We start from the raw sequence: 22,859 nt of genomic DNA on the forward strand, positions 1-22,859 counted from the left end.
TGTCTGGCCAATATGGTGTAAAAATGCCCCCTGCTTCTTAGACGCACACCAAGCAGGGACCTCCTCTTTGCTGACCATTCAGGAAGGGAAGGGTGCCAGAGAGCAAGGAAGCGACAATGCAGAGGACACTGGCACAGATGGCGGTGAAGGCATGCTTATGTGGTGTTGTAGAGAGGGGTCTGAGTGACTGTGGACACGTCACCTGAGAACCTGACACACTTGACAGCTGATCAGGATCGTCTCCCACGTAGCAGCTAAATCAGCACTGTCCTATGTGCTGCTGTAGCAATATGGGAGCAACTAGTGTCAACCGTGGAGGGTAGAGCTGTAGTGAACTCACTGGCCCTGCCCCATCCTCTCAGCCTGATAATCTCCTGCCCAGTTCTCAGGTGAGGCAGGAACCGTCCAGGTAAGTTAGAATGACTTGGCTAAAATGAAGCAGCCAAGAAAGCTTCTCTTTCAGTCTGCAGACTGCCCTGGAGGGGTGCCAGGGGTACCAGGGGTTCAAGAAGGCAGTGTTTTATGGCAGCCAGCCTGCTGCCATACATTCCTCGTCCCGAACCTAGAAGAAGTTATTTTCTGGTTTTTGTTTTTCATAACAGGACTTTAATAAAAGAAAAGCACAAGCCCCGAGGGCACCTGGCATTGGTCCTGAGGTTGTCTGCTGCCCCAGGGATGACCTAAAGCAAGGCCCTGGTGACTTCCTTCCTTCAGAAGACCTTGGTCCTTGCTTTCCTCCATACACATTCTTGTTGCTCATACTAGTTCCCTCCCCAGTAACTTTGACACAATTCTCATGTGCCCTGCAGCTAACAGTGTCTCTCGTCTTCATCCTCCCTCTCAGAAAATGCCGTTTTTCTTCTCTCCCTCTCGCCCTGTAGGTTATTGCAGCTGACTGCAAAAGGGTCACAGTGCTGAAGTATTTTCTGGAAGCCCTTTGTGGACAAGAAGAGCCTCTGCTGGCATTCAAGGGTGGAAAATATGTGTCAGTGGCACCCGTCCCAGACACCATGGGAAAGGAAATGGGAATCCAAGAGGGAAAACAACTGGAAGATGAGGTACTATTCGGGAAGAGCCCGCTGTGGCAGAGGGAAGGCCCCTTCCCCTGGGCCCTGATGCCCAGGCAGGAGCTTCTCCCTGAGGTTATTTATAACCTCGCAGTTCAGTTTCTGTTGAGGTGACAGCCAACCTCTCAAGAGTGTACTTTGCTGGTGCCCCTTCCTGCCAGTCTACCCCAGTGCCTCCATCTACGAGTTCCAGATGCTTCTTTTTAATGTTGCATTGGAGGAAAGAGTTTAATAATGTTCAGCTCTGGAGGCTTAGGAAAGAGAGTAGAGAGAGGAGTGTTAGGGTTCAGGGTGAGGATCAAGTTTATAGATGTGCGGAGCTCAGCATAGCACAGGCCTGAACTCCAGTCTCCGGCTCACGTACAGGAAGAGCTGACATTGCTGGCCCCATGTGGAAAATCACCCCTCCCCCAGCATGCTAGCTCATGCTAGCTCATGGGCTCGTGTGTGTGTGTGTGTGTGTGTGCGCTCTCTCTCTCTCTCTCTCTCTCTCTCTCTCTCTCTCTCTCTCTCCCTCCCTCTCCCTCCCTCCCTCCCTCCCTCCCTCCTCCCTCCTGCACATCCTGATGTGATTAAGGAATTCTCCTCTTGTTTGTTTGCCCTTGATTGTTCCTGTAGCCCTTGCTTCACTCCAGTCTGCCCCTGCCCCTCCCTCCTCCCCCTCTCTCCTCCCCACGAGCCTCTCTCTGTCCTCTCTGCCACCACAATCACCTGAGAGTGTATGCATGCTTGCCTATGTACCCACCTCTGTACCCCTGCAGACCTCCTAGGATGGCAGTTCCCCTGTTGTACATCTGTGTCTTCCTGGGACGATCTCCGATGGTCATCTGTATGTGTCCAGTTTGTCAGTTGAAATGAGCACTGCTATTCACACCCCTGAGGTCTGTGGACTGAGAGTCAGTGGGACTGTGGCGGAAATGGAGCATATGTACACTTAGCATCACTGGCAGCTTCCTTGCTGTTTATCTGGGTGTGGGTAACTCTGTCGGGGAGTGTGCATGAGAGTCTCACTTTTTGCCTGAAAGTTGGCTCTTTTCTTTACCCCATAGTATTAAAGACGAGAGGGTCTTAGGTAGAAAGAAACATAGGATGGAGGGAAGGGACGGAAGCAGTTCTAGCCAGGGGCCAGGTCACCCATAGGCCAACACAGTCATTTGGCCCGCAGCAGTCTCAAGCGCCCGGTGGAGCAGGGCGGGGTACAGGGATGAAATCAGCAACAGGCTAAGGAAGCCAGATGTCAGCTGGAAGCTGTCGTTTAGGATCTCAGGCAGTGATAGAGTGGCCACCTTTGGAACAGAGAAGCAGTCTTGGCCTGGCTTCTTTAGGATAGCTGGAGAACTCCACCCCATGCCTGATGACACAGGGCTTAGCTTCCAGGACAGAGGTGGTTCCAGGGCTATAGCTAAGCCCACGATTCCAGACTCTGTAGATGAAACCTGGGCAGAGAATAAAGGGAAAGAATGAGCTGTCAGCATGGGAGGAGAGAGAGGAGTTACCAGAGCTATTGGGGTGTCCAACTTTAACAGGCAGAACAGTACCCCTGCAGCTCTAGACACAGTGTGGGAAACACAGGCTCATGATGTCCATACCTCTCTCCTTTATCTCTCCCACACAAAAAGGCTAAAAAAGTAGGCCTAGGAGGATGAGCCAAGCCAGCTCTCCAGCATGGCTCTAAGAGATGCCTCTGAACATCTAGGACTGGCAGCACAAGCCTAGCTAGGCAAAGAGGTTCTCCTCCCACCCTAGAAGGAGTGGGTTACCTCCAGTGCCTGATCTACTTGTACAGCTTGTCTCTCCTTCTGAGGCTTGCAGACCAGGCAAAGGTTCGTGACCCACACCAGGCTGCCCACTTCTTCCTTTTCCCACGAGTCTCCTGGGTTCCTTATGTTAGTAGTCCCTGGGAAATCCTACTTACCCTGTTCTGTGTAATTTCATAACCCTGCACTTCCTTGTTTGCTATGAGAGCTGAACAAACCTCAGACAAGCTTCTCTGACCTTCCTTTGACCTCAGTCCTGTTCACTCCAAACCAGTGCTAACTAACTGTCCATCCCTAGTCAGAGTAGGCAAGAATGCCCTTCTTCCATGAGCCAGCAGTCATTTTGTTGCACTTGCTCTTGTCCAGGTTAATCCTGTGAGCAAGGACATAAATGTGAAATCTTCTTCCGCCACATAGCCAGGCACTGATAAGTAAGTGGTGTTTGTGAACAGCTCCGTAACCCCTCAGACCTCTCAGGACAGTTACAGATTTTATCCTTACCTCCTATCTCCCAAGACTAGTTGGAAGAGGTATGCGTGATGGTGGTGGGGTGTCATTGGATGTCTTTCTTTGTAAAGGACAATTTAGTTCTTGGGGATACTGCCAAACCGTCTATCTTCCTTAGATCTCCTCATCACCTTACACTTCACCAAGAGAATCTCAGTCTATCTAAATAGATCCAGGCCTGATAAAGCTGAGCCACCAAGGACTGTATCTGAGCTTGCTCCTCTCTCAATTCAGAACCCCAGCCCTGCAGGTTTGTTCCTTATGATTTGTAAGATCAGACGTGGGAGTCAGACTCACTCGAATTTGAATCCCTGCTCTGCTTCCTGCCACCTCTGTGACTCTAAACAGGCTATTTTATTCTAAACCCCCTTTTTATAAAGAGCAGATGGTGATAGCTATTGTGCAGGGCATTGTGAGAATTAAAAGAGTTAATGTATGAAAAACACATAGCTGGGTACACGGCCCATAAAAAGCACTGAGTAGCTAGTAGCTGTCAGTGTAGTCATCATTCTGTTAGAATTACAAGAATCTTCCTTCTCCTGTTGAATCACTCCCTATGTTCCCCTGCTAGTCCCATCCCCTTAGGCAGCTGTATGTTCTCTCCTGACCAAGGCCAAGAGTGAGAGAGTGAGGAGTGGAGCTAGGACCACCCGGGGAGCAGTGGCTGCTGAGAACTAAGTCTGTAAGTGAGGAAGTGCCATCCCTGGGGAAGGCTCCATCAGCCTGGCAAGAAGGCTCCTTAAGCTAGCCAACCACCTCCTACTTACTCTGCCTAGGCCCTTGGAGGGCAGCTGAGCAAGGCCATGTTATGTGATTTTTTTTTTAAATGGGGCCCAGAAGTCCCCACACTACCAGGCTGTGGTCTTAAAAGGAATTCAGGGCAAGGTCTATAGAGCTACAGCATCTGCTCTTGATACTGTCTGGGGCAAGGGAGCTTCCTTGCTTAACTCCCAGATGTTGGCCAGAGTTGATTCCTATCAGATTATTAGCACGAATTAGATTTAAATTGAGCAGTTTAACTTTTTCTATTGTTTACTCTTTGAATCATTTATAATTTCAAAATGAAACCAGGTCCAAAGTTTGTGTTGAATGTGTGCAAGGCAGAGCAAGGACTGTGAACACAGCATGCAAGTGAGTACACTGAGTATGAATGATAGGTGTGAATGTGTAAGAAAAGCCCCAGCGTGCAGGAACAGTTTGGCAGAGTCAGTGCCCCTGCCAGCACACTCCAGGGACCCTTAGCAAGGAGTGCTCCCCTCATGGGGTAGGGACTGAAGGACAAAGGCTTGGTGGGCTAAATACCATGGCTCATGATCTCTTTGCTCTCTTTGTCTGTCTTTATCCCAAGGAAGAAGATGTGGTGATTGAAGACTTTGAGGAAGATTCAGAGGCTGAAGGTAGTGGGGGTGAGGATGACATCAGGGAACTTCGGGCCAAGAAGCTGGCTCTAGCAAGGAAAATAGCTGAACAGCAGCGTCGCCAGGAAAAGATCCAGGTAAGGTCTCACTGGAGAAGCTGGTGGAATATGGCTATACATGAGGGTGTGGCTTTGCAGGGCATGGAATGGTGTGAGCAGGAGTGGCAGGGGACCCTGTTGTTACACTCAGGTTGTGAGATATAAGGCAGGGCAGGGCAGCACTTTTCCTGTGAAACTCTGTCAACACCACACATGCAGTCTTTGATACAATTTAAGGCATTCATATTCTTGTGGGATTAGAATGCCATAGCCACAGGCTACTTATCTGGGTTCCCAGGGTATTGGGAGAACCCACTTTGGACAGAGTACAGTCCACATCTTCCCAGGTAGACACTACCTAATCTACATTCGCAGTTATCTCACTGTCAGCCCTCTTGGTCAAACCTTCATTTCCAGCAAGTTTTTCTCTTTGCTGTCCAAGATCTGTTTCCTTGTTCTAAATACTTATTTCTCCAAGCAAGTTAGCTTCCTTTATAGACTCTGTCCATGGGGAGCATTAAGCCTCACTCTCTGCCATGTGTCTTTAGGTCTCTCTCCAGATGTTCCTCTCATCTTCCTCCTATCCTTCTCTTTCCCATCCATCCCTTTCTCATACCACTCACCCCCAGTGCCTTCCTCCTCTCTCCGTTTTGAGACAAGGTCTGTGTAACCCTGACTGGCCTGGAACTCACGATGAATACCAGGATGACCTTAAATTCTTAGGTTCACTTGCCTCTGCATCCAGAGTGCCTCCAAAGCAGTTATGACCACTCCTGGCATGCTGTTCTCTCTGGGTTTAGTGCAGAAAGCCAAGCAAATTTGATATAATTTAGTCTATATAGACACTTATCTATTCTTCTAGCACTAAGCAAATTATTTAACCTTAAAGAGCCTTTTTCTTCATCTATAAAGCAGGACAGTGGTACCTCCCTTTAACTGCCCACAGAGACTTAGATGAGACACTGCCACAAAAGTTCATAGCCTACAAGTATTCCTTTTGTCTGATACTAGTCTCATCCCCTGCCCCAGGAGAGCAATGCTAACAGTTGACATACCAATGTCATACTGCTACTAGGATCCTCATGCAATGCCTCTACATGCCTGCCTGCTGTAATATGGCTACCTGCACAAACCTCTCATCCATCATCTTCATGTTTCTCTTTCTGCCCTTTTCTTTCTCACCACCAGTCCTCACAAAAATTCCGCTTCAAGTCCTCACCTCCACGTCATAACACTCAGTCAGCTGTTAAAGAGACTGCTGCTGGGGATGGGGGGTGTATATGAAACTTCTGCCAGAACATGCCTAGGACCTGTGTTTACCAAACTTAGTCCTGCTGTGCATGGTGGTGTGAAGCCTCTAATCCCAACACTTGGGATGGATGTGGAGGTAAGATTTCAAAGCCATGCTCATCTACAAATCAAGTTCAAAGCTACCTGAGCTACATGAAACCTACTCTTTTTTTTTTTTTTTTTTTTTTTTTTGGTTCTTTTTTTTTTCGGAGCTGGGGACCGAACCCAGGGCCTTGCGCTTCCTAGGTAAGCGCTCTACCACTGAGCTAAATCCCCAGCCCCATGAAACCTACTCTTAAAAAAACAAAAACAAAACAAAAACTTAGTCCCCATTATAGTTAATTCTTTACAGCTTTGGGTTCTTCTGCCTCTCTCCCCAGCCCCCAACTCACACAGTAAGTGCATTGTTGTCTTCTCTGTTCCTCAGAGCTACTTTCCCATAACTCTGCACCATTTTTTTTTTGTTTTTTTTTTTTTGGTTTTTTTTTGTTTGTTTGTTTTTGTTTTGTTTTTTTTTGGAGCTGGGGACCGAACCCAGGGCCTTGCACTTGCTAGGCAAGCGCTCTACCACTGAGCTAAATCCCCAATCCCGTTGCACCATTTTTTTTAACTCCTCCATCCTTCCTATTGTTTTTCAGTCTGGCAACCTGAATTGGTAGTTAACAGAAATTTTTGGTTGACTTCTTTAATGGTAGCAAGTAGAACATCATCTTAAATTCTACCATGGCCTTTTACAAACCCTGCTGTCCAGTTTCTTACCCTGTTCTGTCTATTCATTCACTCCTCCTCTCCTTCTAGGTATCACTGCACTAGTTCAGGGACTTATTGAACCATAACAACTAGGCTCCTGCGTGTTTAACTCCAGAGGGTGTCACTGACTTTATAATCTGGGAATGGCCCCTCTTGGGCTTCCATAGTACTCAGTCTGACCACCCGGTTCGCTCACACCATGAGCCCACAATCCCATAGAGAGCCACTTCTCTGCTTAGAAGTTATCACTGCCTAGCTGGACTAGTGAAATAAAGCTTGACTCCTTCAATCACATCTTAGGTTTCTGATGTACTCCAAGCATGCCTTTCCCACTTTGTTTCCATTAACATACTCCCCATCAGCCATGATTAGCTGACAATTAGATAATGGGCAAAGTGGTCAACCTCTGTAAACTCAGCACAGCCCCTGCCTCATAGTTGCAGGCATCCTTAGGATAAAGTGTCTGTCCAGCCATTAAAACTTCTGCCCAGACACTGACATTAACCTTCTTCTCTACTCACCGCCTTACACCCTGCCCTATACTCTGCCCTTTCCTACTTTTAGATCTTTATTGATTCTGTCTCTCAATCCATAGCACTCTTTTTCTGCTCCACGTTTTCTGTTACCTGTTGAAATTCTATTCTCCCTACATTCCCCAATGAAACTCCATCTCCCCAGTGAAGCCTTCCCTGATTTCTCCCAGGAGGAATTTGCCTCTGTGCTCCAGGGTTCCTGCAGAGTTGATTTATGCCTCATTTGCTATCATGTCTCATATTACAGTTATTTGTGGGCCTTTTCCTCCACAGTACTATGAATTCCTAGGAACCAGCGACCATGTTCTCAACTCAGTTCAGCAAATGGTACTAAGCATTGACTCTCCTAATGGCTGGGATGTACAAACCTTGTAGAAGGTGACATTTCAGAGCAGACCATACAGTACAGAAGCTATTGTTTTGTTTGCTTGCTTGTTTTTTGTTTGTTTGAGACAGGGCTTCTCCGTGTAGCCCTGGCTGTCCTGGAACTCACTCTGTAGACCAGGCTGGCATCGAGCTCAGAGGTATGCCTTCTCTGCCTCTGGAGAACTTGACTTAAAGGCGTGTGCTGCCAACTGCCCTGTTATTTGACCTTGGTCAGACTATTATTTGACCAAGTGATTTGGCACGTGAATGAGGTCTTTTACGAGATCAAGTATTAACTGGGTATGGTGATGGATGCCTTTAATTCCAACACTCAGGAGGCAGAGGCAGGCAAATATCTGTAAGTTTGAGACCAGCTCAGTCTGCATAGCAAATTCCAAGACAACCAGAGCTACATTGAGAGCTTGTGTCCAAAAAAAAAAAAAAATCAGGTACAGCTTAGCAGGTAAGGGCACTTGCCACCTACTAAGTGTGATAATCTGAGTTCAATTTCCAGGATCCATATGTTGGAAGGAGAGAACTGACTCCTGAAAATTGTCCTCTGATACATGCTATGGCACATGTACCTACTCACCTCCACCACACATGATTGACAGACAGACTGACAGGAAATTGTTTTTGAAAGATTAGGTACAAACAAGCCTGGGTGATACCATATATATATATTGCAGCTCAAGAGGCTTAGGCAGGAAGGTTATGAGTTCAAGGCCACAGCTGGACTGTACAATGAGTGTGAAGTATGTGGGTTGGGCTACATAGACCCTCCTGGGATGAGAGAAGGATGCTGTGAGAACACATGCCATAGCAGCCCCATCTTCTGCTGAGTACACTGTCCAGGTTGGCCATGCAAGCAGTAAGCACTCCTGATAACTGCAGGGCTAACATAAGACCTAACTGCTGGGCCCTTGACTATCTGTGTCCCACTGATCTGTTCAGAGGAGGATGCTGTGGCCCCTTTAAGAACAGGCCCCACATGCATTGCTGTTGGCGGCCCTGCCTCCTGTCAACCTCCTTCCTCCTGCCCCATAGCCACAGGAGGATTTCTCAGCAGAGGAAAAATTCCCCCTTTTACCTCCCCCTTCTCTTTAATGCCCGGGGCCCTTCACTTCCATAATTCTTCATTTTCCAGCCTTGAACGTAAGCCAGACACATCTGTCTGGCCATATGCGTGAACCCTGGAGTCTGTGCCGAGGTAGCTGTAAAACAGGGCCGGTGAAGGCCCTTCTGGGAGAGCACACACATGTGTGTGCCCTCAGGCCATTGGCTCCCTGCCCAGAACCATGGGGCCTCAGTGCTTCAAACCCGTGTTAACCTTCTCTATTTTTCCTCTTTTTGTTTAATTTAAGGGGGAAAATCCCAAGAAAAAGGTATAAATTGTCCTGGGAGGAGGGGAGAGGCTCCTAGCTAGAAAGACCATTATTGTTGGCAGGTACCTGGGTCACACTAATACAATAAGGAAGAAAGGAGCATCCAGTGAATTAAGATTGGAGAGATGGGCTGTAAATTACACTGCTCTGAACTCCATCAGTCTCCAGGGTGTTAACCGAGAGGTGTAAGGCAGGTCCCCAGCTCCCAGCGCCTTTTACAGATGCAGCAAAACAGGAACCACACATGTTTGGGGAAGGGGATATGAAGATGGGGTTGAACAAAAGCCCCCTTGCCCCAGGATGGCTATAAAGTCCAAGTGAGATCTGGGGCTGTAGCCACACCTCTACTTCCCTGCTCCCACATAGACCCTTGGGCCTCAGGCTCATCTGTGGAGATGGGGGAGGCGAGGCCTGGCCTCCTCCTGCAGCCTGTCCCTCCCTGCTTCCGGGACTGCACAGAGGCTGGTAAGTGGGGCCGACTAGAGGTCAGAAAAGGGGTGTGGGGAGCTCTCAGGGGCTGTGCAGCTGGAACTGCAGAGCCCAGCTAGGCCCCTGGATGTGAGGGGTGCCAAATCCACCCACCCAGGGCTTGAGACCACACGCTCTGGCATAGCCTAGGCCTTGCCTTGTTGCCTAAGATGACACTTCCTACTGTATTGGTCCTCACTGTATCTGTCCTCGCTGTATCTATCTCATGCTTTCTACCTGTGTTTTTATTTGTATTGCCATTCTTGGGAGAGGTCCAGAGTCCTTAGCAAGGTACATGATTTGTCTGGAAGTTGGTCAGAAGGGTTTCATTTCTAACCAAGCACCCAGAGCCAAACAGTCACTGAAAATCCTCCTTTGGGCACTCAGGAAGCATGGCCTGTTGGCATCTCATACTGTCCTGGCCCTGTGAATCTTCTGCCTCCTCTCCTGACTCTGTGAGGCTCTCCTGTGATTTGTGCTACTGTTGGGCGGGGTCAGGTTTCCTGAGCAGTTGCAAACATCCCACCTGAAACATAACAGGCTCTTCCTCTGGCCACAGCTATTGTTTCCCTTTGCATTATGGCCACAGACTTGCTCTGTAGCCAGCAATGACATGTGTTCTGAAAATAGCTTCACTCCACTGTCCCCTTCCCACCCACCCACCCTCCTGAAGATGTAGTCACTCCTTTGTGGTAGCCCCAGGAGTTTGACTCTAAATATAGCCACAGCCCATTCACGCTGCCACCCGGCCTGGGAGGGGGTTGGGAGGGCATTGTGGAACAATGAAGTATACAGAGAACACACATACACACACACACACACACACACACACACACACACACACACACACACACACACACACACACACACCTGTATAGAAGGAAGCTGACGGAAGACAGACATTCAACCCTGGCTCCTAGCTGTCGGAGACATTACCAGTCCAGGGGCACGTTCACCTTTGATGGAAAGCACATCAGTCTGCAGAGCTGGTTACCGCCCAAACGTACCCCAGCCTCTCTACATACCATGGTGCTAGACTTCCAAATGACTCTAGTCACTGCTGCCTCAATGGTTCCCACAGCATCCACAGGGTTCTGTCTTATGCCTGTATCCCAGAATGGTCAAGCCTTTGGGCTGAAACACCTTTTAGATTAATGCGGATAGCAGACTCAGAAGTGTTATGCTTAGCCCTTCATTCTCTACAAAAGAGAGTATACTTTTAGCCTTTTCAGATCAAGAGGTTTTTTATTAACATTCGGGATCTCAATGGTTCAACAGTTAAAAGAACTGGCTGCTTTTTTAGAAAACCTGAGTTTCATTCCCAGCACTCCCATGGCATCTCATAATTGTAACTCCAATTCCAGAGGATCTGACACCCTGTTATAGCCTCCATGGGCACTGCACAAGCTCATGGTACACAGCACATACATGCAGGAAACAATTTATGCATAGTACAAATCTTCATTTAAACATTTTTTAACTCATCTGGATTCTCTTGAAAGTATTATTTAGTGAATGAGACTATGTGATTGAGTTCATTGAGGTCCTGTAATAGTCAGACCCTAGGAGCCCTATGTTAAGTCCTGATGTGCCTGTAATCCCAGCTATTCTGAGGATCGAGTGAGAAAATAACTTGAGTTCTGGATTTCACCACTAGCCTAAGCAACAGGGGGACCCTATGTTTATTTGTCTGTTTTGAGACGGGTTCTCACTATGTAGCCTTGTGTAGGCTAGAACTTGCTGTATAGACCAGGCTGGCCTTTGATTTACAAAGATCAGCCTGTCTCTGCCTCTTGAGTGCTAGGAATAAAGAAAGATGTAGGCCGCTACAACTTGCAGAGATCCTATCATTGGGGAGGGTACAAGCAAATGTCATAATTTTTTAAAGCAAATATGCTTCTTTTTTCTTTGTTCTCTTGTGTTTTAGTTTTGAGACAGGCTAACCTCAAGCTCAAGCACAGTCCTCATATATTCTTTCCCATCCCAAGTGCTGGGATTATGAGCATGTACTACACCTGGCTTAAGCATCTGTTCATCCCTGTGATCATTTTGGACATCCAGAAAAGGGACTGTTAATACCTTCTCAGGGCGGGGTTGGGGATTTAGCTCAGTGGTAGAGCGCTTGCCTAGCAAACGCAAGGCCCTGGGTTCGGTCCCCAGCTCCGAAAAAAAAAAAAAAAAGACCTTCTCAGGGGAAGCTTTCAACAGCCCATGCACTATCTCCTCCCTTGATTTCTGCAGTGACCATCTCGCCACTCTTACTTTTTGCTTCTCCCTTTTCTTTCATTTACAATCCAAGTAGTTTTGAGAAATAGGTAGTACTTGTCAGGCACAGTCACATGCTTGTAATCCCACTGCTCAGGAAACTGAGGCGAGAGATCATATGGCTGAGGCAGACCTAAGCAATGTAGTAAAACCCTATCAGAAAGTAAATAAAGATTGTTCAGCAATTAAGAGTACTGCTTAAGGGGCTGGAGAGATGCTCAGCGGTTAAGAGCACTGACTTCTCTTCCAGAGGTCCTGAGTTCAATTCCCAGCAACCACATGGTGGCTCACAACCATCTGTAATGAGTTCTGATGCCCTCTTCTGGCATGCAGGTAAAACACTCACACACATAAAATAAATAAATAAATCTTAAAAAAAAAAAAAAAAGGTATTGCTTAAACTGTGTTGTGGTGGTGACTGCAAGCCTTTAATCCCAGCATTTGTGAGGCAGTTGTAGGTGAATCTCTTGAATTCCAGGCCAGCCTGCTCTATAGAGGGAGTTCCAGGACACCCAAGGCTACACAAAAAAAAAAAAAAAAACCTGTATCAAAAAACAAAACAAGGGGCTGGGGATTTAGCTCAGTGGTAGAGCGCTTACCTAGGAAGTGCAAGGCCCTGGGTTCGGTCCCCAGCTCCGAAAAAAAGAACCAAAAAAAAAACACAAAACAAAACAAAAAAATTAACTGATGAAAATCAGAAGTATCATTTTTCTCTTAAAAGACTAGGTTGGGCCTGGGGAATTCCCTCACTGGGTAAAGCACTTATTCCTCAAGCATTCTGAGGTAGAGCAGGTGGACCCTAGGAGTCTGCTGGCCAGCCAGCCTTCCTGAAACACCAAGTATCTACTTTAGACAAAGTGCGAAACCATGGAGAAAGATACCTTTGTGTGTGATGCATGGGCACATGTATCCCTAAACATATACATACATACATACATACATACATACATACATACGTGTGTGAGATATATGTGTGTGTGTGTATATATATATATGTATGTGTATATATATATGTATGTATACACACACACACACACACACACACACACACATATATATATATATATATATATATATATATAAAACATGTGCACCAAAAATGAGAGAGTCTCAGTCTGCTGTCCAGGCTGGCCTTGAACTCATTGACTTAGTCTCCCAGGTAAGTTGGGATTATATGCATATATCTATACCCAGCTGTTGTGAGTCTCACAAAAGAAATTAATACCCCTAAATTAATACCCCTAAATTAATACCCCTAGAACTAGAAAGATGGTTCAGCTGTTAAGAGCATATAACTGTACTTCCAGAGTATCCGAGTTCAGTTCCAGCAACCGTAGGCTCACAACTAAACTACCTACAACTCTAACACCTGTGGCTCCTGTAGGTACCTGCACACATGAGCACATACATGCATATACACACGTTCACAAATAATAAAAAAAGATTCTTAGGACTGGAGAGATGGCTCAGCGGTTAAGAGCACTGACTGCTCTTCCAGAGGTCCTGAGTTCAATTCCCAGCAACCACATGGTGGCTCACAACCATCTGTAATGGGATCTGATGCCCTCTTCTGGTGTGTCTGAAAACAGCTACAGTGTACTCACATACATGAAATAAATTAATCTTTAAAAAAAAGGTTCTTGAAATAAATATTCCTCTGCCTCCCCTTCCTATTTCCAGTTACTGATATCTTAGATGGCCACTTATATGCACAGAATGTAAAAGAGAGCTGTACAAGAGGGAGTAGAAATTATCGTTGTCATTGCTAATTTGTGTCAGGCACAAGGCTAGCATTCTGTGACGTGCAAGGTGAATGTGGAAGTTTGCTGTGTTCTAAAACCTCTCATGTGCGATACTGATATTACTCTGTCTCCAGAGTAATAAAGAATACAGACCCTATGTGATTTCTGTCACCCTTTGAAAGGAAGGTAGCGGCCACACTGTGTATGGATCTTCTAAGCAAAAGAAAGACTTAAAGCCTCTACTTGGTGTGGTGGCCCTATTTCACGATCTGCTGTGCAGCTTCTGTGTCAACCAACTGCATTGTATTTTTGTCTGTCTGTTTGTATTCCTGTCTCTGTTTTCAGTGGGTTAGCATTGTAAAACCATCTCACTTTAACTTATAGAAGAACCTTTCTAGAGACACAGCCCATCAGCTCCTTCAGCTATTGCATACCGTGTCTTTTTCCCAGCAGTTGTCTGTCAGTTTGCTCCAGAAAGCTGTTGCTCAGAGATAATTGGACACTTAGCACTTTTCCCTAAACTGAAGATTTTTTTTTCTCTTGCACATGTCAACATGGTCCTCATTGCTACAAGTCTGATTTGGAGTATGTACTCTTTTTATTTTATTTTTTTTTTCTTTTTTCTTTTTTTCGGAGCTGGGGACCAAACCCAGGGCCTTGTGCTTGCTAGGCAAGCGCTCTACCACTGAGCTAAATCCCCAACCCCTACTCTTTTTATTTTTGAGAGGTGTGTGTGTGTGTGCGCGCGCGCGCGCACTAGTGTGTTTGGTTTTTGTTTTTTAATTAATTAATTAATTAATTTATTTATTTATTTATTTATTTATTTATTTATTGAGACAAGGTCTTGCCAAGGATGATCATGAACTCCTGGTCCTCCTGTGTCCCACCACACTGCCCTTGGAGTGCCTACACTTTCCCAGGGCACTGTCTTAAGAATCAGTGTGGCCCAGGCTGAGCTAACAGTCAGAGGGCTCCTGTGGAACTCTCCTTCTGGGTCAGTACATTTGACTCCAGGCCAGGGCTGATCTGTCTGAATCTCAGCATTCCAGTTTTACCCCCCTCACTCCCACCAGAGGCTTCTGCAGCTTTTTACTCGTACAAACAAAAATAAATCTCACTACCGGCCTCTGAACTCCACAGCAGCATGCTTCCCCTCTCCCCGAGCGTCCCATGGCTGTGAGTGGGGACTTGGCACTCTCCCCATCAACATCACTTTTTCACTCCCTGCGCATCCTGTGTCCTTCTCTCACCGTGCGACCCAGAGATCAGAATGGGACGTGACGGCCGGCACAGGCGCCGTGCACAGCTGCCAGGAATCTGACGGGTAAAATCTGGAAAAGTTGGGAGGGCAAATGCTAAATACACACAGCGCCACTCAGAAAAGGCCGGAAACACAGACACCCATCACAGAAAGCCTGACTCCTACGCTCTTCTTGATCTGCCATTCTTTTTATTGGTACTGAACTAATCTTGTGACTCAGATATTTATCCCCTTACCTGCTAAGCCCACGGGTACCCCAAAAGAAGAGACAGCAACTTTGTCTAATCTCCTGAGACTCCATGAGGGCATGTGGGGAACAGGAAGCAGTTGTGTGGTGACTCACTGGGCAGAGCCAGGTTAGGGGAAGTTGTCTGCAGGCGTCCCTGGGACCGGATGAGGGCAGCCCAGCTCTGACCACCACACGCAGCTTGGCCGTGTCCCATTCCCAGGGAACCATCTGCTACCTCTTTGAGAGGCTATGGCCAGTTCACCTTTCTGGCCACAGACCATACATAGCTCCAGGTACCCAAGGAAATAATGCTTCCCTAAACCTTACTCTAGATTTTACATCTATGCTATCTTCAAACACCAGGCTGCTCCCAGCCTGCCTTGACTGTCTGGCTTACCATTAACATACAGGTGGAATTAACCTGGTCTTAGGAACCCATTGTTCATCCACGGTGAAAAACCACAGTCATCAGCTTTCTTAATGGAAGTCTAACCAGGACTGCATGTCATTCCTCTAAGTAGGAAAACAGATGTGGGAGGAGGAGAGATGGCACTCCCTTAATAAGACTAAGACTAGGGCTCCTGTCACTATAGGTGCCAGTGTCTCCTATCACCCACCAGCCATGTGGCAGAGCTTGTTATGTCCTCTTTCCCATAAAACAGAGATTTGGAACCCAGGGCTTCGGGAAAAGCATTCTGGTAGAGTTGTATGGAGGACAGAAGCCCAGGGGTGGGAGGTGGGGGGTGGGGTGGCCTGAGTAGCACCATTTCCTGTTCTTCTCAGTGCCCACGCCAAGATTACTGGATTGTGTGTTACCATCCTTTTAGCAGTTCTTGGGAAGGGACAGTGACCCAAAACCCCTGGGAATGTGGCTGACACTTTCCCCTTGTGAGGTGAGATCAGTTGGAAGGTTTCAGCAGACAGGGCCTCTCAGCCACACTTCCCATGCTGCCACTGTTCCGTGGCCTGTGTCTTCGCCAACTGTGGTGGCAGTGGCAGCAACAACTTACTCATAGGGAAAGGTCTCTGGTAGGTCACCGAAAAGCCACCCCCATCCTTTGAAGGCATGCCCTTTCAGTTTTACTGTCGCCCCCGTGAAGCCTGAGCAGCCTTCTTGCTAACTGTTGGTGGCCAGGCCCAGCACTGTGGGCCCCATCTCAGTTGGCACGCACATACACTTCCTCTGTGCTGTTTTTGGGTCTGTGTTCTTGTGGTTGCTATGTTTCAGAAGACCATAAGAGGGAGTGAGGGGACTGACCCACCTGCTCTTCTGGATTGCCATTGGTACTGGCTAGCTCCTTACATAGAGTCTGCCAGAGCAGATAATTCAGCCAGTCAATTTGCTTTCTGGCTGTGGTCCCCAGAGGAAATAGCACAATAATAAATATGCTCTGTAGAGACAGATATACCCTAAACCCGTCCCATCAGGCCATTCCCCATGTGAGACCGTCAGACCAGAGGACACTGAGTGTTGCAGATGTTCACCGAGTTCCACAGAAATGGAAATGCCTGTAGCACAGATAATCCCTGGCTTGTGGGCTTCTGGGGCTGACAGTGGTTGGTGCGCAGACCTGCTGGAGGTGATGGGAGTGACTGTCGAATAGTATGAGGTGGGGCACTTTGAATTTTCATTTTGGCGTTTCAGTTTGTACTGGGATACAGCAAGATTATGAAATCCTTAATATCCTACAGTACTTCCCTGATGAGCCTAAGACAAAAAGTCCTGATGCCAATTTAAAGGGAAAATGAAGGCAGTGATGGTGTTACTTATTCAGGGTTGTTGTGGTAAAGAGTTAAAACAAGAGCAAAAATGCTGGGGGTAGTATGCCTTGTCAGCAGAAGGTGGAGGCAGGCAGATCTCTGTGAGTTCAAGGCCAGAATTGCAAAATAGCGAGTTCCAGGACAGCCAGGCTACAGAGACAGACCCTGCTGTCTCTCTTGTGTTTTAAAAAAAAGGGCTGGAGAGATGGCTCAGCGGTTAAGAGCACTGACTTCTCTTCCAGAGGTCCTGAGTTCAATTCCCAGCAACAACATGGTGGCTCACAACCATCTGTAATGGGATCTGATGCCTTCTTCTGAATGCAACTACAGTATACTCATATACATAAAATAAATAAATAAATCTTTAAAAAAGAGAGAGACCCAAATTTAGGAAACACTGCAAAGGACAGGTGGTATAGTTATGATCTGATTGTTGTTCTCTGTGGGCAGGGTCATAACTTCTTTATGGGCTTATGCTGCAGGGAATAAGTAGCTTTCTGCTAATACCCAGTTTTTAAAAACTTTTTACATTGTGTGTGTGTGTGTGTGTGTGTGTGTGTGTGTGTGTGTGTGTGTGTGTGTGTGTGTGTATTTGTAGTAGTTGAATCTTGTCAATCTTTTTTTTTTTTCTTTTTTTTTTTCTTTTTTCTTTTTTTCGGAGCTGGGGACCAAACCCAGGGCCTTCCACTTGCTAGGCAAGCGCTCTACCACTGAGCTAAATCCCCACCCCTGCAGTCAGTGCTCTTAACCACTGAGCCATCTCTCCAGCCCTCCCCCCACCCCCCCTTTTTTTTCTTTTTTTCGGAGCTGGGGACTGAACCCAGGGCCTTGCACTTGCTAGGCAAGCGCTCTACCACTGAGCTAAATCCCCAAAACCCCCCCCTTTTTTTTTTCTTTTCTTTTTTTTTTTTCGGAGCTGGGGACCGAACCCAGGGCCTTGCGCTTGCTAGGCAAGCACTCTACCACTGAGCTAAATCCCCAACCCCCCTTTTTTTTAAAGACAAGACTTCACTAGTTGTTCTGTCTGGTCTGGAACTTAGATATTTGCCTGCTTTCTCTTTCTGAGTGCTGGAATTAAAGCTGTGTGCCACCACACTGGACCATGTGTATATACTTTTAAAATTCAGATTTTATGTTTAATTTCATTAGGGTTTGGAGTAGGTGGATGGTTGAAATGCACAGTGAAGTGAGTTGAAATCACAAATCCTGGGGTTGTGGGTAGAGTGCTAACATCCTGATACCCAGTACTGCATAAAACCAAGTATGAGTTTGGACCAGCTGCATGAGACCCTGTCTTATTTTAAAAATAGACAGGGAGGCGGGGTTGGGGATTTAGCTCAGATTTAGAGCGCTTGCCTAGTAAGCGCAAGGCCCTGGGTTCGGTCCCCAGCTCCGAAAAAAAGAAAAAAAAGAAAAAAAAAATAGATAGGGAGAAAAGAGGAGGAAGGGAGGGAGGAGAGAAGGAAGAATTGGCCCTGATCTGAGTATTGAAGGGTTTGAATTGAGAGCTGCCCCGTGTGTGCTGCCTGTGTAACATGTGACTCTTCTCTCCTACCCTGGTTACTTGCTTCCTTCTTATCTTCTTGGTTAAGTCTTATGATCCTCTCAGAAACTTGTTTTTAATATCACCAGTGTCCTTTCTCAGTGACAGCTAAAGTTCAGTGAGACTTCAGGCCTGGGCCATTTGGTCTGTGTTGATTTTGATTGTACTGCTTAGCTCAGCCTGTAGGTCTGTCTCTCAGGCTGAAGGGGTGGCTGTGCCTCTGGAGGGGGAAGAGATGTGGGGGGGGCAGGATGCTTACACACTGTTGAGTCAGGGCCCTGGCTCACCCGCCTGCTCACTTTCTTGCTCCCTCATATTCTGTGTCTCTGTAGGCTGTTTTGGAAGACCAGAGTCAGATGAGACAGATGGAGCTGGAGATCAGACCCTTGTTCCTCGTACCAGATACCAACGGCTTCATTGACCACCTGGCCAGTCTAGCTCGGCTGCTGGAGAGCAGGAAGTACATCCTGGTGGTGCCCCTCATCGGTGAGCTGGGTGGGAGGACAGAACAGCCCTGCATATGCACAGCAGCCCCCTCTACACATGCCCGGAGCCAGGCAGGCTGACCTGGCTGTGCGTGTGTAAGACAGGATTTGCAGAGAATGCATGGAGCAAGGAAAATTGTTTAATAATCAGAGTAGTTCAAATTATTATGGCTGATCCATGGCTTAAACTGCTTGAGCAAATGGACTCCTGTGTCCCAGCAACCAGAGGCTGCAGGAGCCCAGCCCTTGTTTTTTCCTTATAAAGCTTGCAGTAAAACAGCAAAGCTGGTTCCCGTTATTGGTAAACACTCAGCCCTGGCAGATAACGGCAGTGCTGCTGGGTGGTCTGGCAGGGAGGCTGGGAGGATTTTGAAGTGGTTAGATGCCTTTGGTCTGATTGTCTTGTAGCTTTTCATGATCATTCTGTTGGTTCGAGGTAACATTCTTCTGGCCAATGTCACCCTAAGGCCAGACTGACAGGAACCCTTTAGAGCAAGACCTTTGGCTCACGCCTTTCAATTCTTACCACTTGGGCCATTGGTACTGGTTAGCATCTCGGGGTCCAGCAAGCCTGCTTTTCCTCTCGAGTGTTCGTGTAAGATTCCTGAGTGTACCCTAGTGTTTAAGCTTAATGGCAGGTCAGCCTTGGTTGTGCTTTGGTCTCTGGGTACCTGTCAGTATAGCTAATGTTGCTGATAACTGTCCTGTGGGGGAAAGGGTGTGAGATGATTGCAGAGACCAGGATCTTTAATGTCCCTCTTCCAGCAGCCATTCGAAGAAAGTTCGAGAACACTATTCTCTGAAAAAGGCACCAGACTGGCAGTCTGCCTGACAGGCCACCTCTGACATCCATGCCAAGATGTTCCATTGGGCCTTCCCTCCCAGTCCCAAGTGTCTTAGTGCCAGATGGGGGTGGAAACAAAGGGCAGGAAACATCCGCCCCTGCAGAGCCTGTAGAACCCTGGGGGGTTGTGGGAAACACGTTAGCACCACCTGAGAATGTTGGCACTGAAGCAGTCCTCCTCCCTCCCTGTCTTCCTTCCCCCTCCCCATGTGGCCTGGACAGAACCTCTTAAACCCAGGCCCTTAGACCTAAGGCAAGGTTTGCTCCACTTCAAAAGAAGAGCAGCTTCTGTCATAAGACTGAGTACCAGAACCACACAGTGCCCTGAGCTTTGCATTGCCCCCCTGAGTGGACTGACTTACGGCCATACCACTGCACCTTCCTCCCAGGAGGCTTTTAGTTAGGAAAAAGTAAGTAGATTGGTCCCTTTTGTTAGACGGTTTGTACTAGGTATAACTGAGAAAGCTCACTGGTGTCTGTCTCAAGGTTGCCTCCCCAGAATGAGAACATTCCTCTTCTACCTTCCTAGGCTAGCAATTACCGGCACTGCCTGTGCGCCTAGTTTGTTCCTGATAATTACAGTGAAAAGTCAAATCTGTGGCCCTTGGCCCTAAAAAGCTTAAGTTTGGTAGAGAAATTCAGATTTGGTAGGAAAGGGACAAATACTAGAGGATACATTTCAGAACATAGTGCCCCTAGGGTCCTAGCAGTTGACTGCTGTATTGCAGCCACACAGACTAGATCCTCTGACCCTGCGTCCGCTGGGCACATCCCCTATATTCAGGATGTAAGCAGAGCCCCTGTTCACTCATGCTTTCCCTGGTGGCCAGGGCAACAATGGCTCAAGTGGACAGCCTTCCCTGCTTGTGTCTGTGCTCTTTAACCTGCTCTGTGCTCTTTAGGTCTGACCCCAGCATTGAGAAGTCCCGCCTGGTGCAGAAGCACAAACAAGCGTTCCCTTTGAAGCCTGTTTAGTTTGGAAGCAGGAAAGCAGATTTGGGGATAGAATACCAGTTTTTCCTGTTTGATGTTCTGTTTGCTGTACCATCCACCATCCACCACTGCTACACATTATACGAACTTTTCAACCTCATGGTGCTAAAAGTGTGGGTGTGGGTGTGTCTGTGTGTGTCCGTCTGTGTGCATGCGCATGTGTGCACACGTACACACACACACACACACACACACACACACACACACACACACACACACGCGCACACGCTGCCATATGGGCCCTTTCCAGAAAATGTTTCTGAATACCCAGACAATGAGTGCCAGGCTCACCATGGAACAGCATGCTCATGCCGACTCCCCAAGCCATGAATCATTGTACTAAGGAGAGGCCTCAGACCCCAAACTCTCCCTAAGCCCCCAAGGAGTGCATATTTCCCACTTGACCTCAGGCTTTTGGCTGGAATTTTGGAAAGAATCTTCACCAGAAAATGAAGCCATGTCCCAGACATAGACAAGCAGACAGGCGCGTGAACGCGCGTACACACACACACACACACACACACACACACACACACACACACACGTAGATTCAAGGAAGTAATGTGTGCCAAGGTTATGGTTTTGTGAAATACCAGGGCCCTTGCAACTCAGTGTGGCTTCTTCCTTCCTTCTGGCTCCCTGTGTGCTGCCAGACCAGGCAGTAGAACTGTCTCCTTTTACACTGCTGTGGCTCAGACCCAAGTAGCTGAGGAAGGGCACCGCACTCACCTTTTGGTCCTATGTCTACAAGGTTCCCTTTCATTTGATCTATACTATAACTAAGGGATGCCAGCTCCAGAAAATCCTGTACAATCCCCCTGTCAGGAAGTTGGAGCTCAGAGGAAGAGGCAAAAAGGAGCTAGGGTTCACCAAAAGTCTTAGACCCTTCCTTATACTCACAAGTGCCTAGCCTACCAGATTCATTGGGAAACTCCTATGGGAAGGTGGCCTCTGTTGTCTGTGAAGGAGCCTAGCTGAGAAAGGAAACAGGCAGAGAGCAGAGGCTGCAGACAGGCGTACCTGCTGATTATAAACTGTCCCTTCAGTGATCAATGAGCTGGATGGCCTCGCCAAAGGGCAGGAGACAGACCACCGGGCTGGGGGCTATGCCCGTGTGGTGCAAGAAAAGGCCCGAAAATCCATCGAGTTCCTTGAACGGAGATTTGAGAGTCGGGACTCCTGCCTGCGGGCCTTGACCAGCCGTGGCAATGAACTTGAATCTATCGCCTTCCGAAGTGAGGACATTACTGGACAGCTGGTGAGACCCCCCAAAAAGATGTCCACTATGAGAAATGTTCCTGAGCTGGTCAGTGATGGCACACACCTTTTATCCCAGAACTCAGGGGAGGCAGACACAGGCGGATCTCTGTAAGCTCAAAGCCAGCCTGGTCTACAGAGCTAGTTCCAGGACAGCCAGGGCTACACAGAGAAATCCTATCTTGGAAAAGAAAAAAGAAAAAAAGAGGTTCCCAAAAGGGGGAAGTAAAAGAAGCCCTTTGAACCTGGGCAGCTGAGGGGTAGCCACTATTCAAGGCCCAAGAGGGGAGACTTCCTTGCTCTCTGAATTACCAAAGACAGACTCAGCCAAGCAGAGCCAAAGCATGTCTGAACAAGACCCTAGGACATAGCCTTGGAAGTACTCTGCCTCTGCATGGCGCCCCCTCCTGCCCAGTGATGCTTTTCACACTGTCTCTCTCCAGGGCAACAACGATGACCTGATCCTTTCCTGCTGCCTGCACTACTGCAAAGACAAAGCTAAGGACTACATGCCCACCAGCAAAGGTACCGCTTGCCTCTCCTTGAGCCCTCCATCCCTCAACCCTGCTGTTTCCTACCCAGCCATAGTGCCTGAGAAGAGTCTTCTGACTTTGGCCTAAGAAGTCCACACAGGCCTATGCAGGCCTGCAGCCATCTTGTTTATCTTCCCAGAGGTTAGGCCTCCTATCGTAGCTCCCTGTCCCTGAAGAGTGCTAGGTGATCTCGAGCCAACTAGGGATGAGCCTCTAGCCTAGGAAGCCCTGCTCTAGGCTAGGCTTTCCCACTCAGTCTGCATCTATTTCCTTTCTAGGGTGAGCTCCTTCTGACAGCAAGAATGTCCTTACGATTCAGGATAGCTTGTTGAGGCCGTGGTCTCCTGCGTCCAGCTCTCTGCAGCCC

At 47.7% G+C, this 22,859-nt stretch overlaps 1 protein-coding gene across 2 annotated transcripts in view; it reads left to right on the forward strand.

Moving 5' to 3' along the window:
• The window catches only part of Smg6 (SMG6 nonsense mediated mRNA decay factor), a 228,202-nt gene that overhangs the window by 201,195 nt on the left and 4,148 nt on the right, over window positions 1-22,859 (forward strand). For both annotated transcript variants that reach the window (NM_001105808.1, XM_087570563.1), the window contains exons 14-18: window positions 882-1,058; window positions 4,680-4,826; window positions 18,713-18,866; window positions 21,749-21,960; window positions 22,403-22,484. In NM_001105808.1, the coding sequence (NP_001099278.1) occupies window positions 882-1,058; window positions 4,680-4,826; window positions 18,713-18,866; window positions 21,749-21,960; window positions 22,403-22,484 (772 nt within the window). The remainder of the gene's footprint in view (window positions 1-881; window positions 1,059-4,679; window positions 4,827-18,712; window positions 18,867-21,748; window positions 21,961-22,402; window positions 22,485-22,859) is intronic.

The sequence above is a fragment of the Rattus norvegicus genome, chromosome 10 (assembly GCF_021556685.1).
Source record: "Rattus norvegicus strain SHRSP/BbbUtx chromosome 10, alternate assembly SHRSP_T2T, whole genome shotgun sequence".
NCBI lineage: Eukaryota > Metazoa > Chordata > Mammalia > Rodentia > Muridae > Rattus > Rattus norvegicus.